The following is a 25,777-nucleotide window of genomic DNA, read 5'->3' as shown; positions in this document are numbered from 1 at the left end:
ACAGAAACATGAAAGAACAAGTTAATCAGTAGTGTGTATTTTTATAGAATAGCCCGACTTTCTGTTTCCTCCTGCATTAATGTTTGCTGGTATCCACAGATATGAAACCTTTTATTCATGTCATTTGTTTTTATTTTATTTTAACAGGACTTTATCTTTCTCTTTTTCTATATAGGAGGAAAAACCATGATGCCACAGCATTTCATGAAAAAGTGAACTAAAGTAAATCTTAAATCTGCAGGTTTCAACATCCTAGTTCCCAGTTGTGGAAACTGATAATAAACTGTTTGGGTGGTTTACTACTATTTAAAAAAATCTTTTTTGTTCCTTTGCCATATTTCCATCCTGTTGTTCTCAGGCACACTGGATTGGTCCGTTCAGCTTAAGAGTGGTTTGGGAACGACCTGAGAGTCGTGTTCTCTCATTAGAGCCGGACAGACGACACTGACAAGCCGCCCAATGAGTGATGAAGTCATTCTGCATGAGCGGTGGTTTGACCGTGGCGCATTGAGCTTTGGCGCGCTCCAAGTCAGAGCGGGTTGGGAGTGTAGTAGTTATTCCACGGAGTCTTTAAGCACGTCCCCTCTTTTCTCCATAAACAAATTAATCCTGAAGTTATCCTCGCCGTCTGGACGGCGGCCCTATGACTTTCCCATCTGCCTGGCAGGAAGGGCCCCATGGCCGGGGCCCATGTCCTCCACCATCCCATCCCCTCACAGGAAGGCGCGCACCTTCCTCAAGTATGCTCCGCTGCTGTGTCACGTCCCCGCTCTGCAAAGCTATGTGATATAAAGCAGCAGTTTCCAACCAGACGTACTTCGTACCCCAGGGGAGGGGGTTCTGCATTTGCCAGGAAAAGTTAGTGGGAGTAGGTCAACTGATTAAAAAAAAAAAAAACCTCAAATTTTATTTTTATAGCGCTATTTCACAGGATACATTATCTCAGTGAACTTTACACAGTAAGGCCGAGCCGTTACAGCATTACAGGGAGAAACCCAACGGTTCCCACAGTGAGCAAACACTTGGTGACAGCGGAGAGAGAGAGAGAGAGAGAGAGAGAGAGAGAAGATAAACTCACTTTTAACAGCGAAGAGACCTCCGACAGAACCAGCGTCGCCGGCCTCGGAGCCGCCTGCAGAAGACAAGAGAGGAACAGTACAAACTGCAGGAGAGAGAAGACGCAAAGTTAATGACATGTAGTGTGATGATGAATACATGAGGGAGAGGGAGGGAGAGAGAGAGAGAGAGAGAGAGAGAGAGAGAGAGAGAGAGAGAGAGAGAGAGAGAGGTGCATCATGGGAGTTTCAATAGCTGCATAACTAAAGGATTGGTTCAGGGCTCACCTGATATTTATTTGAAAGTACGTCAAGCAAAGGCGACACAGTGGTAAAGTGGTTAGCACTGTTGCATCACAGCAAGAATCCCAGTTGAGCAGGGGTTGGCTCCAACGCTGCTACCTGAAATAATGTTTATGTTTTTAATGTTTTTTTTCGGGGGGGGGGGGTTATTTCTTTTACTTTAACTCCTCTGCCTCGCTTGGAGGCGTCTGTGCCTTTGCTTTGCCTTTGGTACTTTTGCTTTGGTTTACTCTTTATTTTATTACTTCCATCTCATGCAACTTATCCATGTTATTCTAACCATGTTTTTTTCATTGCTGTTTTCCCTGTAAATTCTTTAAATAAATAAATAAAATAAATAAAATAAATAAATAATATAATTAAAATAAAATAAAATAATGTACGCATTTAAAAAATAGATAAACATAAAGGATAAATGGTTAAAATTGCCACAAAATAATTTGTGGCTAAACAGTAGAATTTGTTCGCTATAACTGAAAAAAAAAGAGTAAAAACCTGGAATAGAATATAATAATAAATGGTTACTATTATTGGCTGAAGAAATCGATAGTTGGTTGACATGGGTAGAATAACAGGTAACTGCTTAAAGTAATGGATTATATAAAAGATTGAAACATCCATATTACACTTAAAGTTGGAGCACAAATGCAAAGTTAACCAACCAAACTAAATATTGAAGTTAAATGGACTGTATTTTTTAATAGCACTTCCCTAGTCTTATTGAACAACAGTGTTTTACAAAATTAATTTTTACAAGTAAAAAAAAAGGGGGGACATTTGGAACATGAACACCTGCTCTCCAGCCGGAGCGAGTGCATTCGTCAGTACATTATTCAGGCTGCTGCTCTTTCATGCTTGAAAGTCTTATTTTAAAACAGGTCATGTGGCACTGCACTCCAAACTGAAACACTACATTTGGATTCAGGGCACAGACGCTCAGGCTGAGCAGTCGTGCTCAAGTTTTTTTTCGAATTCATGTGTCATCTCTGCACCAGCTAATGGAGCCTAATCCGTAATTAATATTGCCCCCCACAGGCCGTCTCTCCCCTGACTTCAGATGTGATGCTCTACCTGTAATTACGGCCAATCAAACCTCTAAATCGCAGAACCCTCCGCTCCGATCGGGGTCGTCGCAGTTAATCAGAGGCCGAGACTCCATAATGGTCCTTCGCTCATGCCGGGCAGATGAAGTGTCAGGAGACGGGCAGATCAAATGTTATCGTTATTAGATGCTGCGAGAGCCACATTTGTCGGTGAAGGACCGAGTCTCTGCTCTTAAAAAAGAAATTAAATAATTAAGAGAATGAAATGCTCCACTCCTTTCTCTCCAACCACTTGTGATCTAAAGTGAAATACAGACAGGAGACTGGGGTCAATGCACAGGCGAGATATTTTTTATTGCATGCCATTTTCACTTCACATCCCTGTTCAATCACACTCACACACACTCACACTCACACACACACACACTCACACACTCACACTCTCACACACACACTCACACACACACACACAGACAGACACGCGCACAAATGTCATCTCAAGACAACGTAACGTGGTCCAGAGCTGAGGGATCTACTCAGCTTCCACTGGCTCCAGACTGAAAAACAGAAACCTGGAGAACAAAACGACCAACGAAAATAAAGAAAATGATAAATAAAATATATTCTAGCTGCTGAATCTGTGCGCGCGTGTTGTCAACAATTTGAAAAAGGCTTTTAGAGGCTGCGTAAAATGCTGAAGAGCCACTTCCACACAATCAACCCTACTGAGCGTTTACCACGGTGCACAGTAAATGTATTTAAATATGCATTTTTTTATGCATATCTGCAGGTTCCGGCGAGTTCACCGTGTCACTGCAAAATCAGCTTAAGCACAAACACAATGTGTCAGGAAGGCAAAAAGGACCATGAGGAGAAACTAAAAGGTACGGCCTCCGTAACCACCTCACTTAACTTAATCACAGCCGATGCTCTGCCAAGGTCGATAATTGGCACCATTACTTTCTTAATCACACCGAGAGCTATTCGTTATTTAAACACACGAGCGCTCGAGGTGATCGTAGCTTGGACCCATTTTGTGGCTTCAACGTATCCGTTTCTTTTCATTTCTTTGGCAACTTCATCTTCACATAGCTAATATTTCATTTGGGAAAGTCATTTACTTTTTACAAATGCATGAGTCCAACAAATATATAAAATAAAAAAAACATGCATAAGTAATACCTGGCTCGAAAAAAAAAACATCTCTTCAGGACCACATTCACTCGTGAACAACACTCACACAGACGTGCACGCAAACAAAAATGTTGAGCAGCAATAAAACGAAGGGGAAGCATGAGTTCGCCTCAGCCTTGCCTCCAACTGGGCTCAACACAGACTGATGATATTTGAGGATTTGACAATACTTCAGCGGGAAACTGCAGCAGTGACGCTGCCAACGACACCACGGCGACTCCAGGGGGATGTTTTCACTTTGATGGTATGTGGTCTATGCTGTTGAACGTCAGTGTTTGTTCCAGGTCGGAGCTGCGATAGGACCACTGGAGGACCTCTCCACCACTATCAGCTCATCGGGGTTGTCACGCGCCTTATAGTGGAGTAGAAGGTCTTGGATGGCCCGCTCTTCAATCTTTGAGGACACAAGGAGACAGGAAAAAGGAGAAAGAGCCAGGGATATTGTGGCGAATCAAAACCACACTTGATTTTAGGGGAAGAGAGAAAATGCTGACACTGAGGGCGTAATGATAATAAGAGCCTTTTTACATAATGGCAAAAAGATGCCGCAAAAAAACGACAAAAAGTGTCCTGCGAAGGTGCTGACAGAAGCCTGGCTACAGCTGGGGAGGAGCAGAGAAGGCCTCGGGGAAAAATTGGAGGCACCACATTTCTGACTAGCACAGAATGTCTCGTGTATGGGAGACCGACGCGCCAACCACGAGGCAAAAGCCCATGAGATGTAGCGCCATTTGCTAGCACGTCTCTTAATGTGTCGGGGAGTGATGTTTATAAACTGCATGCAGCTTTGTGCGGTTTTTCTAGTTTTCGATTTACAGAGCCTGGGCTGAGATTTTTTTTCGGCGCACACGCGGAACTGACAGCTAGAGTACCGCAAGGAAACGTGTATTGCTTTACAATCGCTCACTAGCCCTTCAATGTCTGCCACATAGTACAGAGAGGCCACTCATGAGCTATACATTCAGTCACATAGGAGTGTGTGTGTGTGTGTGTGTGTGTGTGTGTGTGTGTGTGTGTGTGTGTGTGTGTGTGTGTGTGTGTGTGTGTGTGTGTGTGTGTGTGTGTGTGTGTGGGTGAGTGTGTGAGCACTAATGCACACAGACAAGACGCATTACCTGGATGAGCGCCAGCGGCTTCTCTCGGCTGCGGATCAGTGCGGCTTCCTGCTGCTTCTCCTCCTCCACAATGGAGGCAAAGGTCACCGGGGAGTGGAGGGGCGGGCTGCCCGCCGCACCCAGGACCCAGGGCCTGAGGGGAGAGACGGGTGACAGGGAAGAGAGAGGAGAGAGACAGAGTGAGGACGGGTATCAGTGACTGTGCTGTGATGGTGAAAGCAATACGACTCTGGGAAAAGGTTGAATCGACTAGTGCAGACAAGGTGCTGTGGGTGAACACAGCCTCTGTCCACCTGGCTTCAACAACCCTCTTATGATTGTGTAACCTGACTGAAGTAAAAATTCATTTTTTACACACACACACACACACACACACACACACACACACACACACACACACACACACACACACACACACACACACACACACACACACACACACACACACACACACACACACACACACACACACACACACACACACACACACACACACACACACACACACACACACACAGTCTGGACTGTCACAGACCATCTGTAAGAATCACAGGACTGACACAACTTTTTAAAGGAGATCTACTTAAAAGATTAGATACAGGACTGCAAGACAATCCTCATTGGATACAGTGGATCACAAAGTATTGTTAGAGTCAGAAAAACTGAATGAGACTGAGAAGTCCAATCCCAAAGTGGTTTAAATAATAACACGAAAAAAACACGAAGAACAAAGTTCCACGGGGCCCGATTCTTGGTCCTTTTTAGCTCATATCATGATTACATGCATTCATTATCAGGGAAAGAATTGTGTCAGGGTTTCATTCCTGGTTCACAAGGAATCTTTAAAAGAAAGAGGGGAAAAAAAGGATGCCCAATCAAAGCGCCAGGATTACATTTCTATTAAACCAGACTCAAAACCCTGGAAACAATGTCCCAGAAGGCCGACACCAGATTGAACGGTGCTGCTGCTGCTGCTTCCTGCGCCTTGAACTCGTCCATCTCATCCAAATACCAGGAGGAAACCTGAAACCTGCTCCCTGTTCTGTATGATCCGTTTTGACGTGAGGTCTGCCCTTATCAATTCTGATTAGTGTCACCGGTTTCACGAGAGTGACTCACATGGTTCAATATGTCTGCTGGAAACATTTGCAGAATTGAAGCAGAGGCAAACAAAGCACAGAGGAAGTATGCTAACAGATGAAAGAGACACAGAAAGAAGAAGAAAAAAGACTTCGAGGATTAACCTTGAAGACCTAGAATTACAAAAAAAACCCCAGAGAAGTAAGCAAGTATTTTTATTTCTTTCCCTCAAAAATAGGCATCATATTGACATAAAACTAGTCTGTAATTGGAGTGTGTGTGTGTGTGTGTGTGTGTGTGTGAGTGTGTGTGTGTGTGTGTAGTGTAGTGTTTGTCCAGCTGGCGATGTAAAGGTCAGGGTGACCTCGGTGGCTGCACGTAGGTCGGCTCAGCTGTACTCGGGTCATTCTGAGCTGTTAAACTCGTTTTGACCGGAGAGACTCATGACTCTCAATCTGAAACTCAGTCCGACGTAAAAACGTTTTCCAGTTTTCCATTTTTATGTTTTAATGTCTGATTTTAATCTGCCAATGTTTTGGGATATGACGAGAAACTAAAAAATGAAATAGGATGTATATGAATTGTCTTGAAACAAGACTTAAATTAAGTATTGTGTTGAGGTTAGAACTGAGGTCATACAGTTAATTAGGGATATTGAATATAAAGTGCGTGTCATGTGTTTGCTGATTTGAAAAAAAACAACTAAAAACCTTACAGCAGTTTTATGAAGACAACTCAACAGTGTCACCAAGTGGTAACCAGCAGTACCGTGTGTTAGTAATGAGTGACACTCACCCAGTGTGTCTCTCTGGCTCGCTGCTTTCACTTTTGAATGTGACCCTCCTGGCAGCAGGTGAAGGAGTGACGGGCGACACCGGCGCACCGTGACCCCTCTGCGTTCCCGTTTGTCCCACTCTGATCAGGCGCTTCTCCTCCTCCTGCAGCAATGCCCGAAACGAGCACGGGGAGGGAGGGGACTGAACCGCCGTGGCCCTGCCGACAGAGACGACATGACAAAAAGAGCATATGTGACAAATGAATTCACAGGAAAGATAATAATGAAAAAGAGTGTTGCCATGTCGCTACTTCTTGTGAATTCAACTGAATGGAAACAGAGTGTAGTTAATCACAGAGACGGGCCAGAACATTTCCTGTCTCTATACCGTCTCTCAAATTATGGCAAAAATTAAAATACAAAAGTCTTAAAAGAAGTCATCTATACTTGGAAATGTATGCACTAATGAAGTTGTGAAGAACTCTTAAATCCCCCCCAAAAATAATATATTTTCCACCTCAAATCATCAAACTAATCTCATCTGATTTTCTTTCCATTCATTTCAAACTGTGCAGCCAGTGAGAGGCTGTGAGCCCGTCCAGAGAACCCAGGAAGTGATTTGATGACGGCAGTGAGCTGTGGACAACAGTGGTCTTCAGATTCGGGGCTCACTCACTCACCAGGCCTTCCCACTGCTTTTGGATGTGGTAACTGTGGGGGTCGGCTTGGAAGCGGTTGACTCCACACTGGCCTCCTTGTTGGCCATGGCCAGCATCTTCCTCTGCTTCTGGGACAGTTTAGTAGGAACAGGGGAGTGCTTGACGCTGGTGCTGACACTGCGAGCGGGAGGGGAAACGGAGAGAACAGAGGGAAACATCCATTCATATGCAACAGTACAGCGTTCCTTCTACTTGTATGGCCCTCAACTATTCCAAATTGTTATTGTAAATAAGAGTGTGATTGTAAGTGACGCAGCTCTCCCATACCTTCCAGGGCTTTTTGGAGTTGCTCCAAGAGTCTGCAGAGAGTTGGCTTCCATGTCCATGATGGTTCTCAGGTCCAATACTGGCAGTGGACGAGCAGGGCTGCAGATCGTAATAAAACAAACAGTCGCACATACATTTTTTTAATAGTTATCGATTAACTAGGGGTGAAATGTAAAATAACTCATCTGTCTCGTGGATTTTTTATTTTTTTTATTTTTAGGGGGGGAAGAAAACTGAGATTGTAAATGTAAAAAAGAAAAAAAGCCTTCTTACCAGGGCAGAACCTTGGGAATGATTTGTGAAGCAGAGTTAGGGGGAGTTGGAAGACCATTTCTCAGGGAGGTCGGGGTGCTGGGTGGAGTCTTCAGTCTCTGGCTGGAAGCTTTCTCATCCTGCAGAGTGGAAATGAGAAACATATTACCTATACTATAGTGTACAGTTGAGTTTTATATCCACCAGTCCATGCTGTGAAGCCACTTTTCTATCAATCTAACATGATCATTTAATTGAAAAAAGAATAAAAACGATACATCGTGGCTGCAGTCCGTGGTCAGATATTAACCTCAGCTCTGTCATGGAAGACAGGTGACTGCACGTCTCGGGGGCTGCCCAATCCCATGTAGCTGCCCTCCGAGTCCGACGTGAGCAGCTCCTGCAGGGACTCTGTCGAGTTCGCCTTGCCTGACTTCACCAGGCACTGGGACACAACTGAGAGGGAAGGGTGTTTAAAGGTAAGATGTCACTAACAAACAAGCTGTTGCTTTAAAAAGTATATGGTATATACAGTACATGATAAGGTTTTAAGTGTACCTGCAGCAGGGGGACTCTGGATGATATCAGAGAGAGTGTAGCCCCCTGAGCTGTCAGATCGACGCCTTGGTTTCTTTTTGGCCTTCGTCTTTGCCTTCTTAAACAGGACGTCCCTGTGGGGTACAATGGTGCACAATCAGTAGCACATACTTTTTGGGGCACAATGTTTTAAATGTTTAAAGGGGATTACCGTCATCACAGCTAGTTATTAAGGTTTATAAATCAAATTGTCAAAAGTGTTTTTTTGGCTCTGTATCCACATGAAAAGAGCAACGATTTGTGTTCACAGAGGCTAGGCTTGTTTACAAGAGGTTTAAATTCTCTTTTAGTGAATAAATTAAGGTTGACTATTAAATAAAACTCTGCGCAGCAGCCTAATCAGAAAACAACTTCACAGTTCTGCCTGCGGACCTGCTGGAGTGATCCAGGTCTGCCTCGGGTTTTGGGCTGAACGCCGAATCCAAATCTTCATCCCCATAAACACTGAGGTCTGGGGCGCCACTGAATGGAGTGATGATTCTCCTTTGCATGGCCGGAATCTGGGAGAAAAAAAAGAGACAACGGTATCAGTCATTATGGAACATGACCCTGAACACATTTATGTAAAGATATGAGAACCAGGACTAACTTAAAAAACACTGCAATCACAATATGCAAGAGGGTAAAAGGTTGGTAACCCCCCCCCCCCAATACATTTGACTGTATTCTGTAACAAACCAAACACTGCACTGCTTTTATGGAGCACGTGTATTTCTGTATAAATCCCAGAAGCCCTGCAGATTGTGCCAGAAGTTGCTGCATTCGGCTCCAAGTTATACAAGAAACAAAAAACAACAGTTACACAGTTCCCTTGCTACCATTTACTAAACCAGCAACTGCTGGAGCGATGGATTGGTTCGAGTCTCGAGAGCCCTTACTCTATAAGACCGAGAACAAAATCTGACAGCTACCGTACTGTTGCCGTGCTAGACTCTGTTCTTCAACTTCCAAGGAACTATTATCGTAAAGGAAAAAAATATTTATCCAAGAGATAAACAATGCGCAAATAGTGAAGTGACTCACCATCTGCCTGTAAGCTGCAGAGAGATCCACGAGCACTTCATCACTAAGCACATCCAGGGCTCTGAGGGCAGCGCAAGACAAACAAACAAAAGGGCACGTGATGAGAAAGATGAGAAAACCTATTCAAGTTCTCTCCTACTGGTGCCTGCATTCCTCCTGCTGCATAGATCAGAAGTCCCCATGTCCACACATCTACTGTATAGAGATTAGATTGTTGAAATGACTTCTGATTTTCTTCAGTAGTTTATCCAGTATAACTATAAGTGCCGTCTAATAATTCTGATATTGTGTCTTTATTGTTTTCACAGCTTCACACGTTTTTTCAGATTCTCAGCCTATTGAAAATCACCATTTTGCTTCAGGGTGTTTATATAGTTGGACAGCTAGTGTCATCAGCAAGCGGAGCCATCACAGATGTTACATTGAACAATTTTAACAAGACTTATTGAGTTAAAAATACTTCTACACAGGACCTTTGTGATGCTATAAACCTTTTAAAAGTCATGTAAAGTGCTGTGTAATAGAGGCAAGAAGATCTGTCGAAATCCCCAGTTGGTTCTCACTTTGACTCGAGCAGGGCGGCCATGTTGAGCACAATGAACTGGAGACAGGAGAGTTTGAGCTGATCTGCGTTGTACATGGCGGCAAACTCCAGCAGCTCGGCTGCGTTCTTCAGAGTCACTGAGGAGAGAAAAGCGAGCAGCTTAATCGACAACAAGTTTGGCTAAAATGATGCAACTGTGCCTAAATTTAGCTTTTCCATATCTGGGATTGGAAAAAAATAGGGTAATAATGATCATCTAGTAATGTGTAAACAGAAATGAACAATTAAAAAGTTAAAGTTAATAACAACTACAAGACTATTTGTAACACTATAAGCAACAACAAAAAATGAACCTTTCATTAGTTCATTCAACTCAAAAAAAGAAAAATTGATTTTTGTGAGATCTTGACTGATTGAGTGGAACTCAGTGTCTGAATAGCGTTAACACTTGAGTGCAACATTACGTACAAATCAAAAAAGAGCTGGTGATAGATAAGAGCAAAGGAAAAGAAGATGGGTAGAGGGCGTGCAGACAAATTAAAACATACAATTCTCGGTGATGACGACCTCGCACATTTCCTTCAGTCGGGTGATGAGCAGCTGGTCGGCCACAACCAGTACGCTGCAGACAAACTCTACATTAACGGACTCTGCCAGGCAAAAGAAAGAGAACATCAAGTGTTGTTAGCGGTTGCCTTTTACTGTTCATGTAAATTTAGAAAAACTAAGACTCCTAATCAGTACACAATCACAGAAACACAACAACTTTCAGCCACAAAACTGGAGAAGTCACCTTTAACGGCGGGAGACTCGTCTGTGTAAATATACTGCAGAATGGCCTGAAGAATCTCCGAGCTGATGGGCATCTCCAGTGCATTACAGGATGTGGCCTGAGGGGGCGCAAGACATCTGTATTAACAGCCCTGGAAAAGTTCTGCATCAGAATTAAACGGATGTTTAAAACAGTGACACAGGAATAAAAAAACATGGCGTACCTCAACCCAGGGGTTCCCAAGCATACTGTTGAAATATTCTGCAGAAAGAAATATATAAGGTACAAACAAGTAAACACACAGTTTCTCATATTCTTTTCTGAAAACGTCCCACAGCCGTCTCATGTAAAGTTCCATCAACAAACAGGAAGCTAATATTTATGCAAAGTGATGATGTCCTGCTAACAGGTGAACGGGTACATAACCAATAAAAGTTTATTTAAGTAAGTGTTTAACAAATGTTTCTGCAAAATAACAACCTGCAGTTACAGTTTCTATTCTCTATAGTTTCTTTGTATAAATATCTTCATTCGATGACGTGTCAGCTCATCAGCTTACCTAGTCTTGCACAGAGGACACTTTTGTGACAAGGAAACTCTTTGCCATCTCCCGATTTCAGAGTGACATCACACAGGTAGGAGCTGTGGAGACACAAAATATAATAGAAATATATCAAACATTCTACACTGTCATATCGAACGTATTAATTAAAATCTATTCTACGGCTACGACCGCTGATGTCCACTCGTATGCTCACCATTTCCTCTGACAGAATTTGGGTTTGTTGCCAGTCTTCTTGTGATTGACGATGATTTTTCCATTTTCGTATTTGACGCAGTCCAGTCTGTCGAGGAATAAAGAAAAAAAAACATTGTTGAGAAATGACACAATATCCCCAAATTTGACTGGAGGTTGAACGGCACACTTTGGGGTCTCTCACCGTGCAGACAGGCTGCCCAGGCCGAGCTTCTTGGCAACACCCTGCAAGGTTTTCACAGGGTTGGCTCCTCCTCCTTCGGTTGCTCCCGCCTGGTCACCTTTGACTCCTTTCCCCTTCTTGCCAGGCTTGGAGCCCTTGCTCTTGGCCTTGTCGACCTCTCCTTTGGTTGCAGGGGATAGGGAGCGGTACACCTCAAGTGCTGAACAACCTCTCAGGTTCAAGTCCCGCAGGCCGCTGATGAGCCTCTCCTGCTCCGAATCCTGACCGAGGCGACAGAGAGAGTAGGGCAGGACTCATAAAATAACCACAGCTTAGTCAGATGGTTTATTAACTAATTAGGTACATTTTTCCCCCTCACCTTATTTTGACCCGTCATGGCCCCTGAGACCCTCGGCCGGGCCCCATGCACCAGCAGCTCACAGGAGTCAGTGTAGATGAAGTGGAGGGCGTGTTCTAGCATGTCAGGTGGGATTTTTTCCAAAATGAGCAAGTCGCAGCCCATGGCATCTTCGCTCTTCCTCACTTCCTGATCGAGATCATCCTCACCAATCCCACAGCACTCGGACATGAACTGCTTTCGGAAGAACTCGGACCTCATGGACAAAATGTACTTGTGAGCCGGGAAGGTGCGACCGGCGGCCTGCAGCGTCACGTCGTGGATGCTGTCCATTTCATCCGCCTCGTCCAGAAGGCTCCGGAGGTGTTGGGAGAAGGAGGAGGGTGAAATGCTGGGAATCTCATACAAGCTGGATTAAAGACACAGGGAGGATGTTGTACAGTCAGTTTTCAATCAAAGGAACAATGAGTATAATCTGTGACAGCTGAGTGACAATTGGACCAGATTAATCTATTTTCATTAGGCCAGGTGTATTTTATACAGACTTATAAAAATAAGTAAGAGATTGTGAGCTACTTTTTCTATGTTTCAAGAAAGATCCCCCACCTTGTTTTGGGGTCAGCCTGAAGAACTCCAAAATTCCGGCCTTTAGAGTCCATGGTGATGCTGACAGCTCTGTGGACGTACGGGAGCTTCTCCAAACGGATTCGCTCATACAGCGTCCCGGAATCGGAATGGCCACAAACCTCCACACTGACCTCTGTGAGAACACACAAAACGTGTAAATCAGATAAATAAAGATCCTTGAAATCAATTCTTAAAACCTAATTTTTACAAAACTGCTTTAATGAACGTTTTTCGCTCATTATTTCTCTTCTGAATTATGCTGCTATTGACTTTTTGCATAACTTGTCAGGCATCGATTCAAATAATTAGAAACACAAACAAAAGCAAACTTTATGATTGAGTATACCTTGTCCCTAAATTCCTCACCTTTCTTCTCACTGTACTTCCGATACTCTCCAGCCCACACGCCACTGAAGCCCTCCCCCTCCTGAGTCACAAACATCATGCTGTTCTTGCTGATAGCAATGTCCGACATGAAGACCTGGCGTCCATACGCCCACCTGCACTGTCTCACCGAGCTGCCGCAGGAACGCCAGCAGAACACCTGACAAGAGAGGGGGAGCGAACGAAATGAAGGGAGGAAATTTAAGTCTTAGTCACCGTGTTCATCCGCAGGAATCCATATAGGCCGGATTCTGCTATGTATAACTGTGTACGCCATAGGTTAGATAACAATGCAGAACGTAAAGCAACTCTAAAAATATCAAGATACACATCCTCTCACTGTGCCAACTTTAAAAACTGAGGTAGAAGTGAAATTAAACTACAGTTTTATTGTTTCATCGGCCAAATTAAGTGTTTCCTCTTTTACTTGATGAACACACTCACCCTCCCAGCTTCATCTAACGCCAAGATGGCCACCTTTTCCCCTCCTCCTTCATTCAGGATCTGTGGGTCCACACGGTGGTCCAGACTGCCGCCACTGACCAGAACCTTCTTAATGTTGAGCTGCCTGAACGGGACAAAGCAAAAACAATAATTAGGAAAGAATAATGTAAGTGCCGCATTACATCCATTTGTCTATGGATGGATATTACTTGGTGTAAGACACTCATTATAATCATTACTGATGATTGCGTGACCGTTCAATTATTGCTATTATAATTGCCCTTTCAAGCCAACGCATGTTCACAGAGATACACTTTGCAAAGCAGAATGACTGATAACAACTGTTTCCAGTTAAGTGGCTGATTTACTATCGGCTGTCATTCAAACGAGGCTTGAGTAGAATAATGGAGGGGATGCAGAGACTACAGTGCCTCTGCTGGCTGTGACATCACAAGATGTCGTCTATTGTTAGTTATGAATGAAGTCTGTGCTGCGACAGGAAATGTGCCCAAATTTACTACCATGGGACACAGGAGTTTGGAGATGACTTGCTCAATCAATTGCCCTGACAACATTTTTCTGAACTATAAAATAAATTTTAAAAAAATAAATAAAACAGGACAAAGTGAATCTTTTAGATTTTCACAGTGCAGTGAAGTCCCGGGGTTGTTTTTCTTTTCTTTTTACCTTGAAGCAATTTTCTTGCACTGGTAGTCGGCCAACAAGTAGACGTCCCCCTTCTCCGTCACCACTACCGTGGCCCCATCACATGCTGCAGCCGTGGCTATGGTGACGTCTTTATGAAACAGCGCTGACACCTGCCGAGGGGCTGTCACACACTTCTCCCCGTTCGGATCCAGGAGGTAACCTGGAGATTAAATCACAACAGACAACACGATATACTGTAAATCAACATACCAATGAAAAATAAAAATAATGACATGGTAACATTTGCTGTCTTGCACTTTTACACTAGTGTGCCAGTTTTTTGGGGCTTCATATTCATCGGTGAATGTGAAAGTGTTCAGTTATATTAAGTGTCTGAAAAGCAGTATAGATTCTCTCCCATTGGCTTTGCAGACATTACAGAGTTGACACTTACCCAGCTGGCCTCCGTTCAGTCCCATCGTATAGACGGCCTCCTTAGTCCACAGTACCGTATGGAACCTTCCTGCTGCAACACCAATCACCGTCCTCCCTCTCAGCGTCTTGGAGAACACCTGTACACATGATTATAATATTAGATGTAATTTGGACACCAAAACAACAAAAATCCCATCCGTTGGTACGTGCACCGCCCTGCTGCTGTAACCTACCTGTTTAGGGACGTGTGCGGAAGCCGGGGGAGGAGCTAAGCCGAGCTGGTGGAAGGTGTTGAGGCCGAAAGTGTAAACGTATCCTTCCTCCGTCAGAACCACGGTGTGGTCTTTAGCTGCCGCCACCTGGGAGCAGTGGTGGGACGTCAGACCCTCGACCATCCGAGGAACCTGAGATAGTGTGACATGGATTAGAAAAAAAAATGTAAATAGGTATATAGATTTTTTTTAAAAGCCTTTACATGCTCAGTGTCGGGATTTATCACTATTAGCATGCCGTCACTGAAAAGCCATCGACGAAGCCTCATTATTTTCTGCTGTGTTCCCCTCATTTGCTCATTTGCTGTGTTAAGCTCATGTTAATGCATGCAGCTGCAGTTGATATCACCTCAACACTTCATCACTGTACTTTACAATGAATTTATTTTCAGTTCAGTAATGTTCTGTCTACTCATTAGAACAGGTGCACACAGAATGTTGATTCAGGTATTTAATCCATGGAGCCGATAAAAATATGTACATTCTGAAATGTGCTTATGTGGCTGTGGTCAGAGAGCAGCCTACATGTTTTATCAGTTGTAAAAAACATGACTGGCTCAAATTGTTTCATAAAATAGTTACTTACAGGCCTTTAAAGCTATGACAGCCTCAATTTTTTCCTTTTTAGTTCAATAGACAATTGATAATCATCATCAATAGACAATTGATAATCATCATCTCAAGTGAGGCCTTCTTCAAACTGAACCTTCACCAAAACTTCCTAACATTTTTGATGTCATGTCAAAAAACACTGGTCCTAGATGTTTCCTGTTGTTCCTGTACTGCAGGAAGCATTTACTGTAATTATAAGGTTTCACCAAAATGATGCCCTATATAACGAGTCTCACCATATAAGCCTCGTCGTCTCCGTGGCCGAGGCGTCCTCCTTGTCCGTGGCCGCAGGTGAACACCTGGCCTTTCTGGGACAGGAACACAGAGTGGAACTTACACAGGACCACCTAACGGGGGGGCGAGAGAGGAGATTAAACATGAACATGTTGGTGAGTTTTCGGTTGTTGCTTTAAGTTTCGAGGTATTATTGGTTTGTGCTGATTATTGAGGCTCTTGTCATTATAATTTTGACCTTGCAGCTGAGGGCCCTGATGCGTCTCTTTCCACGTCCTTCAGCCAAGCCCTCATGTAGTAATAGTAAAACACTACGCCAATAAAAGGCCACTGCACAAGTGGAAAAGCAAACATCATTACTAATACATCGGCACCCTCAAGCCTTCAATAGAGCGCAGGGATGTTTCCTGAAGTATCACATTGATGTGGACGTCCACACACACACATGCGTACACACACCGGTGTGTTCATTTAATTAAAAACATGTCATTGTGGAATTAATATTTAACCTCTTGCACCTGCTGGATTATGCTAGGGAAGACAAAGAGCGTGCACTGTGCCACTGGGTCATTGTGTGGTCATTGAAATCAGATCCACTTGTCCCCCACGAGCCTTTATGAAATGACTCGACACGAGCCGTGCAGGTCCGAAAACACCTCAAACAGAAGTTTCTTCTGTACACGGGCGGCAAACAAAGTGTCACGAAGATTCAGATGAATTATTTCTTACCGCACATGCAAAAACCCGCTTTCAAATGCCAAGTGAATAGATTGAAATGACAAACTTATCTAACGCAGTCATTCTGCATTACTTAATCTACTATCACCTGGTTTGCGCACACACACACACACACACACACACACACACACACACACACACACACACACACACACACACACACACACACACACACACACACACACACACACACACACACACACACACACACACACACACACACACACACACACACACACACACACACGGGGTGGCTGCGCCGGTGCCAGCAGCTAAGTTATATTAATCACACTGAGAGCATCTAAATGACAAACGCATGAAACTGTAGCCTTGGCTGGCACAGCCCGACCACGCACCGACTTCGCTCGACTAAGTCACACGTTTAGACTATACAGAAGAAGACGTAGCTAATCGCTCCCTGCCCAACGCACCAACTATGCCCTCTGTTTGACTCAAGTAACGTTACTGCTGATACCCCCGGCTCCCAAATCCACATTAGCAAAGAACAAGTGGTTCTACATCGCATCAACCTCCTCTTCTAAAGAACAGTTTAAAACTCAAGTGTAACTAATGTTGTGGATTCACCAAGTCAAGTATGAGGCAAGCTTGAAAATCAAATGCTAATGTTCCCTGAGGAGAACGTTGTGTAATACAGGACTCTGGGGAAGGGGTGTTTTGCTGGTCTACCCAGGTGGTGTGTGCCTCATCTGAAGTACCCCTGTGAATTGGCTTTTCTTTTTTTTTTTTTTTATACATGTTGGTAACAGACAAGAGTGGGGTTATCAGGGTGGGGAAGCCTTGTGCTGCGAGGAAAACACTGTTCTCACTTCCCTGGACAGCCATGACAACTGTTGTTAGTAGAGATGTTTTCCGATTCCAATACCAGTAAAGGAAAACGACTCCGACACTGTTGAAAGTGCTGGATCGGGAGCCAACGAGTGTGGGGAATCTATGTAACGATTCAATACCACATCTTTAAAGTGGCTTCACCCAGATAAAAGTGCAATTTTCTTTTCCCGGAAAGCATTTCTTCGTCACTGCTCCGGAACAGCAATTACGCTGTACTGCCGATGGCAAGTACTGTTTTTAGAGCAGCAAAGAAAAAATGATTACCAGTAGTGCAGCATTAGTCAGAGAAAAAGGCGACATGCACCATACTGTTGTTTTATACTGTTACTGTGAAATACACAGACTAGAAATATTTTATTTTTTAACAGCTATCTAAAGGAGGTAATTGTTGTGTATTCCTAGATTTATTTATTTGTGTTCTTTTTTAGTTATGTCTGTCAAACCACATAATTAAAGAAGTTATGTGTCATTCATTCTCTGTATGTATCTGTTTTTCAAAGGGGTGTAATCTGAGCGAGGCCAAACAACAATGATAGCAACCATCATCAGTTTTTTTTTTATGCACTAGTTTAAGATCGGTACTCTGTATTGGTCGATACACAAAGTCCAGGAACTGGAATCGCTATCAGGAAGGGAAAAATGGTATCGGAACATTTCTAGTAATTAGCCCACCTGCTTGATGTAAACTCCAGTCCTTGCAAACACATCCACAAGCTCAGGGTGCTGCCGGCTCTCCTGATTCCCATGGCCCAGGCTGAAGTTTGTATTGATTCCCCAGGTGTATACTTCAGTTGGGTCTGCAGTTTGGGAGAAAAAACACGATTACTGATATGGATTTTTGGGGGCTGATATTAGGGAGTAAAAAAAAAAAATTGGATAGAGATATATATATGCAATACATAAATATATATTTTAAAAAGGGGCAATGATTCCTAAGATGCTGTTATCAAACACTTACGACAAAGAAATGTAATTGAGGCTTGATTTTACAGTTTAACCATAAGCTTTTATAAATAACCATAAATAATAAGTAAACACAAATGCAACGAAATCATTTGAATTAAGAAAATAAACCTAATTCTTTTAACGTAAAACAAACATGAATGTTCTTCTTTTCTGCATTGTTTATTCTGTAAAATAAATGTTTTCATATCGGCAGACATAAACGCCGATACCAATATGTCTGTGAAAGGCTCACATCTGCCAAATGATAAAATTAATCGGGCTCTTGTGATGATGGCAATATTAGGCATTTGAAATAACACAGTGAAAATTAAATCCCCTACATGTACATGTTAGAAATGCATCATTAAACAGAATGAATCAGGATGATGCTTGTTTAGCCTTGTGACTCTTGACAAGGAGAACAATCTAAAGAGGTAAAACAGTTTAATCTTGAAGAAGTCATCAACTTTTCTCACCAGTGGGTTTGAACACAACATGTGTCGGTCGGTCCTTCATCGTCAGGTCCGGGACAGAGAGACCCTCTTTGTCATGGGTGGACAGAAGTCCGCCATGCTGAAACAGAACAGATTTAAATGGTCAAATTTATGGAAAAAGAGTTTTCTCTTGCTTCACTTGTGTAAAGAAAGTGTTAAAAATAATACATTACAAGGAACAACTTGTCTTGTGATATTGGGACTCATTTCACTAATTTAGTGAATGGCACCTTTTATTTTCCCGGTCAATAAAGCTAATAAATGCAGACAGCACATTTTTTCTTTAATGATCCACCTTGAACAAATACCTTGACAAGGGATATGAGACAGTGGATCTGTCCGTAGAAGGCGCTGCGGTGCAGAGCGGTCCAGCCCGATTCTTTATCCTTTGCCATCAGGTCCGCGTGCTTACTCTCCAGCAGCCACTCCAGTGTGGCCTTCTTTCCCAGCGAGGCGGCCATGTGCAGGGCCGTGCGGCCATAGTCGTCCCGCAGGGTGGCCACATTGTGGCAGTATGAGGACAGGAAGGCCCGCAGCTTCCCCTCGGAGCCCCCCGTCAGCGCCGCCACGATGTTGTCTGCGTGCTGCGGTGAGCGGCATTTGTGGGTGCAGTTCTGCGGTGCCACACTCATCTTGACCACCCCACTGAATCTTCACAGTGACCTCTAACTCCCTTTATGTTTTTACAAAGCCTTACTCCGACAACTGACCACCAACAATTGCAAATTAACTAAAAAAAACCAATATGAAATCAGGTAACAGACCAAAAACACCGTCTCTAAAAAAAATTGCAAACTATAACAGCGCTTGCTCTCCAGGAGGCAAAAAATACATAATAGGGGAAAAAAAGCGTGTCAACAAACGGTCAAAATGGTTCGGAGCGCTAGAATTGTGCTTGTGTTGAGGTTCCACCGCACCCTAGCGACCCCAGAGCCCTTGTGTGGCTCGCTCAGTCCACCATGTCGACCACGCGTTGAACACGGCGAACTAAGGTGCTCGCAGCATACATTGACATCTAGACTTCAATAAATACAAAAACTTCTTCTGTGTTTTGTACAAAATTCTACATTTAAGTGTTTGCAAAAATAGATTTTTTATTTTTTTTTCCTCTACGGATTTACAAAAGGCACAAACCCTTTGACCTTCCTGTCCAGCAGTCCGACCATCAGACTTTAAGGGGAAAGGCCGCCTTTCCCCCCAAAACTCCCACCTTCCTCTTCAAAACTCCATAATTGTAGAGTGCACCTGAGGAGGGGAAGACGACAGAAAAGTGTCTCAACTAAATATCAGAAATAGCAGTGGGGAAGAAAAACAACAACAACGATGACGTAACTACATTCACGTTTTTCTTTAAATGCAAAGTGCAAAGGTCAGAAGAAGTTTGACCTAGTGACCGACTTATGCAGCTCAGGTCAGCCGAGTCGTCAGGTTTGCAGACAGCTGCTTTAAAACACTTTTCAGACAAGATCAGGGTTATTAAACTTACTTAACTTTGCATATAGTTTGCATATGGATGGGGCACTGACATTAACTAGGGAGCTTCTTGGTGTGTTGACTATACAGCAGGATTATGTAAGCGGTCTTAATACCATGAGTTGTTTTATATTTTATGTCATATATATTTATATAGTTTTCCGTGACAGCTCCATTCCTGTTCAGCCCATCACGGAGTAAACAAGAAGTGACTTCAGTCGAATAAGAGCTTCCAAAAACAAAGCTAAATGTAGCTAGCATGCTAAGAGCTAAAGAAGCTGCATCCAAGGAGGACGACGTGACACATCGGGCCACGTAATAATGACTCATGCATTATACCAAACTTGGCAGTTCACTTCTTCTCCCAGTGAGGACAAAATCGACTATATATTAAAAAAAGTATAAGTTTTAAATATGAGCAAACTTAACTTAGCTTAGCTTACCTAGCGTGAGCTAATGCTACAGCTGACAGCTAGCTTAACTGACACATCAGCGCGGAGCTAGCGTTTAGCGAACTGGACGTTAGCATGTCGTTTTTCTTACCTGCCGCTAAATAAAGGAAGAAGTGCACATGGTGGAGAAAGTAGCGTCAACCGTGAACATCCACTGTGTCATTACTACCAGCGACACTTGCGCTTTTTGCTGCTGGTGCAAATTGGTGTCAGGCTTTCAGGATTGAACGCCTGAAAGGCTGCAGGTTGGGTAAGAAACCCCTCGCTCAGTGTCGAGACTTGCGATTGGTCGGGGCGTGTTCATGCCGCTGTCCTATTGGTTGGATTTTGCGAGGGCAGGGTCGTGGCGCTGTTGCTAGATACATGACGTCACTGGGGTTTTAAAAAATTATATATATTTTAGGATTTATAGACACAATTATAAAGTCATAAAATATTTAGGATTAACACGATCAAACAGCGTAGACGTAAGGAGGATTACAATAAAACTGCTTTGTACCTTGTAAATAAATCTATCTAACATTTCATATATCATTTAGGATTAATTGAGTGTTACATTTTACACCTTATGTCAACATTTATAAAGTGTTAATGCTGTTCTCTCTGAAATGCATATTACATATTCTATCTCACAACACTATCCTATATTTCAAAATTTGAAAGAAGCAGAGACCAGGTTTAAAAGTAGAATTTAAATCGTGCACAAGACAAAATCGGTTTGATGTTGATGGTTTGATGTATTTAAAAGAGGAATAAAAATAGTGTGATGAAAAAATTCCACAGTATTCCACACTGAAGGTGACATGGCAGATGGATGTAATCCACAGAAACATCATGTCAGTTACAGTAGTTTTGCATTCACACTCACCAGACAGGACTTTAGGTACAGTATCATATTCGGCCCTCGAAATCCAGGTGTCATGGAATTACCCAGATGATTGTCACATTGACCCCGGCTAAGAATAGGAGAGGGGTCAAGGAAGGGTTGAAGCTAAGGTTACACCGGGATCCAACAGAGGGGCTTCCAAATATGACATATTGATGAGCACACCCCCCCCCCCCCTCTCTCTCTCTCACCTTTCAAGCTTCAACACATCCACCATTTTTTTCTTCTTCTCAGAAGTAAAATCCAGCAGACAATGCTTTCACCGCAACGCCACCACTCAAGTCTTTTTTCTCAAGGGGACATATGGAAATGCAGACCACGTAAAAAAAAAAAATGCTGCCAAAAATCAATTTTGCATTATGCATCAGGGACAAACTAGAGCTAGCATTCCTTTTCACATTGATAAGATCCAGGAGTTCCTAAACTTTTATCTGCACCAGTAACACTCGGATCAATTCTTATTATACCAAGGAGATTGAATCAAGCTTTGACCCCCACCCCACGGAGGAAAGCCTGAGAAGATTTTTTCTAAGTGCAGAGATAACAACAAAGGAGAGAATTTGTTCCAAAACATTTACATTGACATTTTTTGACATTGCTATTATTGCTTGTGCATAAAATAATGAAATAATTCACACTTCGAGGTCAACGGACTGACATTTGATGGGCACTTCTTTAGTGACGTTCAACCACTCAGTTTAAAAAAAAAAAAAATCTAGTATGACAAAGCACGTTCTTGCAGTATAGTCAATATTATTAAAGGTACTTTAATCAAAGCTGAGTTGTTTTAATGACTGTTAGTATTAAAGGGATAATGACCTTTGAGACATTGGGATGTTTGTTTGAAAGAAGATCTTTCTTAAATAAATCTAAGCCCAAATTATCATGAAGTCATATTTTCTTTGTCATTTGTGGTTCTGTGTGTGATAATGGGTTTAGTGAAGTCAAATTATCAGTGGATCAAATGATTAATGTATTTCCACTTTTGGGCTTCTCAATTTCTTTAAAGACTATACGCGCCTGTTTCCACTAAAACTGTAAGTTATCGAACTCTGTGTTGAACTGGACTGAATATCAACTCTCACAAAAGGTCAATTGATCAAACAGCTGTACCCACATGGCTCCTTCCGTTTTTTCCTTTCTTTTCAGTTTAAAAAAAAAAAAAAATTCCCCCTTACACGGTGAAATGACGTCACTTCTCCTCTCTCTCTACACCCATGAGGATAATCATTTCCAGCGAGTACAGTTTTTATATTTATGTTTTTGGTTGGTCATAATTTCGTGTCGAGCGCCAAAAATAATCATAATCGCTTATTTGAAAACCTCAAACGTATTTTTTTTTTTTTTACCGCACAGTGCAACGTGTTATTCTACAGGTCTATTTATGAACAAATGGTGGCAATTTTCACATTTGCATTTATTTTTTAACCATCAAGTTAAGATTGATTTTTGTTTGAATGATCCGTGGATCGTTTGAATGCGTCTAAACGAAACTTGTGCGAGTCGTCCTCCCAGCCAGCCCCCACCCCTCTTCCTGCAGGATGATGGTATGCTCCCCCTAACCGATGGTCTGCACTGTGCTGCTGTGTGCTCGGTCTTTCCCCTCCAGGCTGCCAGCGGTCTGGAGAGAGGCGGCCAGGCTGGAAGTGCGACTGCAACATCGGAGCGAAACCTCCTGGGAGCCACGGGGAGCTCTGTCTGTCCGGGCGAGCGCTCCTCTCCGCCGGTTCTGCTCTTCTGCATCCGACCTGGTGGTTGTTTCTTTTCTCCTGGGCTGGAGGAGGAATATCCCCTGGCTGATTTTATTTCCTCACAACCCTGAGGTGTGTGTGTGTGTGTGTGTGTGGGGAACAAACGAAAAGAGGAGGGGGGTGGGTGGATATTCCTTAAAAAAAAGTTTGCGAGCTCCGCGTCCTCATCACCTTCATCCTCGTGGAAATGTAGACTCACCCCGGCGCCAGAATGGTGTGGGGGTAGTTCTGTGCAGTGGGAGCACTTTTGTCCCCCCCCCACAAAAAAAAGGGTGAAGGTGGCACGGACACAGTTGGGAAAACTTTCCGTTGGTGTCGGGCGGAAGAGCGAGGCGGCCACTGGGCTGGAGCTTTACGCACGATCTTTGCGCACACGGATTTGGAGCAAAAAAATCCAAGATGCGCGCGCTGAGCACGTCGCACGGATGCAGCCGCGCGGAGATCCGAGAGGGAGCGCAGAAGTTCGGCATGATGCATTTGCTCGTGCTGCTCGCGGTCGTGCTGTGCTGCCAGGGCTGCCCGGAGCGATGCTTGTGCTCCTCGCAGACCGTGAAGTGCCAAAATCAGGACTTGGACGAGATTCCCAGCTCCCTGCCGGCGAACACAAAGATTCTGTTCGTCACGGGGAACAACATTTCCCGCGTGGGCGTGGATTCTTTCCCGACTGGCCTGGAGATGTTGACGGACCTCTACCTCAGTGGGAACGAGTTGGAGTCGGTGGGCGCGATGGCGTTCGACCGCTTGCCAAACCTTGTGCGCCTGGACCTGAGCGACAACCACATCCAGACCTTCGGCGAGAGAGCTTTCCCCGAAGACAACAAACTGCAGCTGCTGAACCTCAGCAGGTCGTTTCACAACCACTCCTCCTCCGCGGACGTGGTCCGGAGCGTCCTGCAGAGTGGGAAGCTCCTCGCCCTGAAAGTCCTGGACCTGTCCCACAACGACCTTGTGATCCTCCCAGACGACGCGTTCCGGGGCCTCGCCAACCTGGTCAACGTCAGCCTGCAGAACAGCTCCATCATCTCCATCCAGAACGGCACGCTGACGGCGCCCCCGCTGCGTGACCTTGACCTGAGGGACAACGGCCTGAGGTATCTGCCCGCCGCCACCCTGGCGGAGTTCAGCCTCAAGGCCGGTCTGCGCGTCTGGCTGGCGGGGAACCCCTGGCGCTGCGACTGCTTCGCCGAGGAGATGCTGCCGTGGCTGAAGAACTCCTCGCAGGCGGTCGACGCGCAGAACCTGACCTGCGCCGAACCCGGGGCCCTGAGGCGCCAGCCGCTGCTGCAGGTGGAGCCGTCGCAGCTGAAGTGTTCGGGCGACATGGAGGGCGTGCTGGAGACGTCCTACGTCTTCTTGGGGCTGGTGCTGGCGCTGATCGGTGTCATATTCCTGCTGGTGCTCTACCTGAACAGGAAGGGCATCAAGCGCTGGATGTACAACATCCGGGACGCTTGCAGGGACCACATGGAGGGGTACCACTACAGGTACGAGATCAACTCTGACCCGCGTCTGGCCAACCTGAGCATCAATTCAGATGTGTGATCCGAGACGGGACAATGTCCGGTCACCCTGCAAGTGAGATATGAAATGAACTTAAACTATTAAGAATTGCATGAAAGTCTTCCTCCCCCGTCTCCTTCCCCCCCCCCCCCCCAATTATGCTATTCAGATTTTTTTTACATCTGTCGTCTGACTCCTTAACCTCACAACCTCCATTCAGCCACTGCCGCATGTCCTCCACAAGTTACTGTGCGAGGAAGCCGTGACATCAACTGCGTCTCTTCCGTGTGACTCTGCATGGACCACGAATCGTGACAAAGGGTTGTTTTTTTCTTTTGGCGGAGAGTGACACGTTCTGTTTTCACTTTTCCCAAAGGATAAACGGACCGAGTGCATTGACTTTTCAGTGAAAGAAAATCCTGGTTGTCACATCCTCCTCAATAAGCCTCTGCTGCAGAGAAACGCTATGCTGCTTGTTTATAAGGTTTTTTTTCATATGTGAACTTGTGATATATATATATATATATATATATATATATATATATAGGGTATGTCATTTATTTTATTTCTGAATGATTATAGTGCAGATTGCATCGTTTTTGGAATTAGTAGGTTGGATGTGATTGCTCTCTTCTTTTTTTTCCTGTGAAGATATTCGGCTAAATAAAATGCTTCTGGATTGATGGGATCCATCTCGACTGAGGGCCTTTAATCTTAAAATTGAGGAATGTGATCCACACACACACACACACACACACACATTCCTGAGGCTGTGCCACAGCTCGCACGAACCACATAACAAACATTACATCTCACCCCCGTTGTCAACAAGTTCCACCACGTGTGAAAGCGTCTGCAACTTCTGCCGCCGTTTGAACCGGGGGAGTGCGGCCTTTCAGTGTGAGTCGCCGCAGTAACAGAAAGTGAAGTCAGATTGAGGAGTTGAACGCGGGACATACCGTCTGAATTTAAATGAGCGTCTGTCGGCAGGTGACGGAACGCAGCCGTCCGTTATC

The 25,777-nt window shown here is 44.1% G+C and overlaps 2 protein-coding genes across 2 annotated transcripts; one reads left to right on the top strand and one right to left on the bottom strand.

Moving 5' to 3' along the window:
• Positions 1-2,730: 2,730 nt before the first annotated feature.
• ibtk (inhibitor of Bruton agammaglobulinemia tyrosine kinase) lies at positions 2,731-20,874 on the bottom strand. The gene is made up of 29 exons (XM_035628860.2): positions 20,716-20,874; positions 19,008-19,944; positions 18,682-18,778; positions 17,933-18,057; positions 15,676-15,786; positions 14,789-14,959; positions 14,575-14,692; positions 14,160-14,340; positions 13,473-13,596; positions 13,011-13,188; positions 12,624-12,777; positions 12,039-12,426; positions 11,681-11,940; positions 11,498-11,584; positions 11,299-11,381; positions 10,963-11,000; positions 10,761-10,857; positions 10,516-10,617; positions 9,987-10,104; positions 9,424-9,484; positions 8,773-8,900; positions 8,362-8,474; positions 8,114-8,259; positions 7,825-7,943; positions 7,552-7,650; positions 7,246-7,401; positions 6,586-6,783; positions 4,711-4,843; positions 2,731-3,989 (listed from the first exon to the last, which is right to left on the bottom strand). The coding sequence occupies exons 2-29, from the start codon at positions 19,329-19,331 to the stop codon at positions 3,864-3,866; spliced, it is 4,035 nt and encodes a 1,344-aa protein (XP_035484753.2). The 5' UTR covers positions 19,332-19,944; positions 20,716-20,874; the 3' UTR covers positions 2,731-3,863.
• Positions 20,875-23,066: 2,192 nt separating this feature from the next.
• On the top strand, positions 23,067-25,449 carry tpbgb (trophoblast glycoprotein b). The gene has a single exon (XM_035628872.2). The coding sequence runs from the start codon at positions 23,661-23,663 to the stop codon at positions 24,801-24,803; it is 1,143 nt and encodes a 380-aa protein (XP_035484765.1). The 5' UTR covers positions 23,067-23,660; the 3' UTR covers positions 24,804-25,449.
• Positions 25,450-25,777: the final 328 nt, after the last annotated feature.

Source organism: Scophthalmus maximus, chromosome 1 (assembly GCF_022379125.1).
Source record: "Scophthalmus maximus strain ysfricsl-2021 chromosome 1, ASM2237912v1, whole genome shotgun sequence".
Lineage (NCBI taxonomy): Eukaryota > Metazoa > Chordata > Actinopteri > Pleuronectiformes > Scophthalmidae > Scophthalmus > Scophthalmus maximus.
This window is presented reverse-complemented; position numbering and strand designations above follow the sequence as displayed.

Excerpts from the sequence above, each read along its gene's own strand:
- tpbgb (XM_035628872.2), top strand. The coding sequence starts at position 23,661 with ATGCGCGCGCTGAGCACGTCGCACGGATGCAGCCGCGCGGAGATCCGA.
- ibtk (XM_035628860.2), bottom strand. The coding sequence starts at position 19,331 with ATGAGTGTGGCACCGCAGAACTGCACCCACAAATGCCGCTCACCGCAG. Across the intron at positions 18,779-19,007 it reads GTCTCATATCCCTTGTCAAG|CATGGCGGACTTCTGTCCAC; the intron begins GTATTTGTTCAA and ends GTTCTGTTTCAG. Across the intron at positions 12,778-13,010 it reads GAAGTACAGTGAGAAGAAAG|AGGTCAGTGTGGAGGTTTGT; the intron begins GTGAGGAATTTA and ends GTGTTCTCACAG.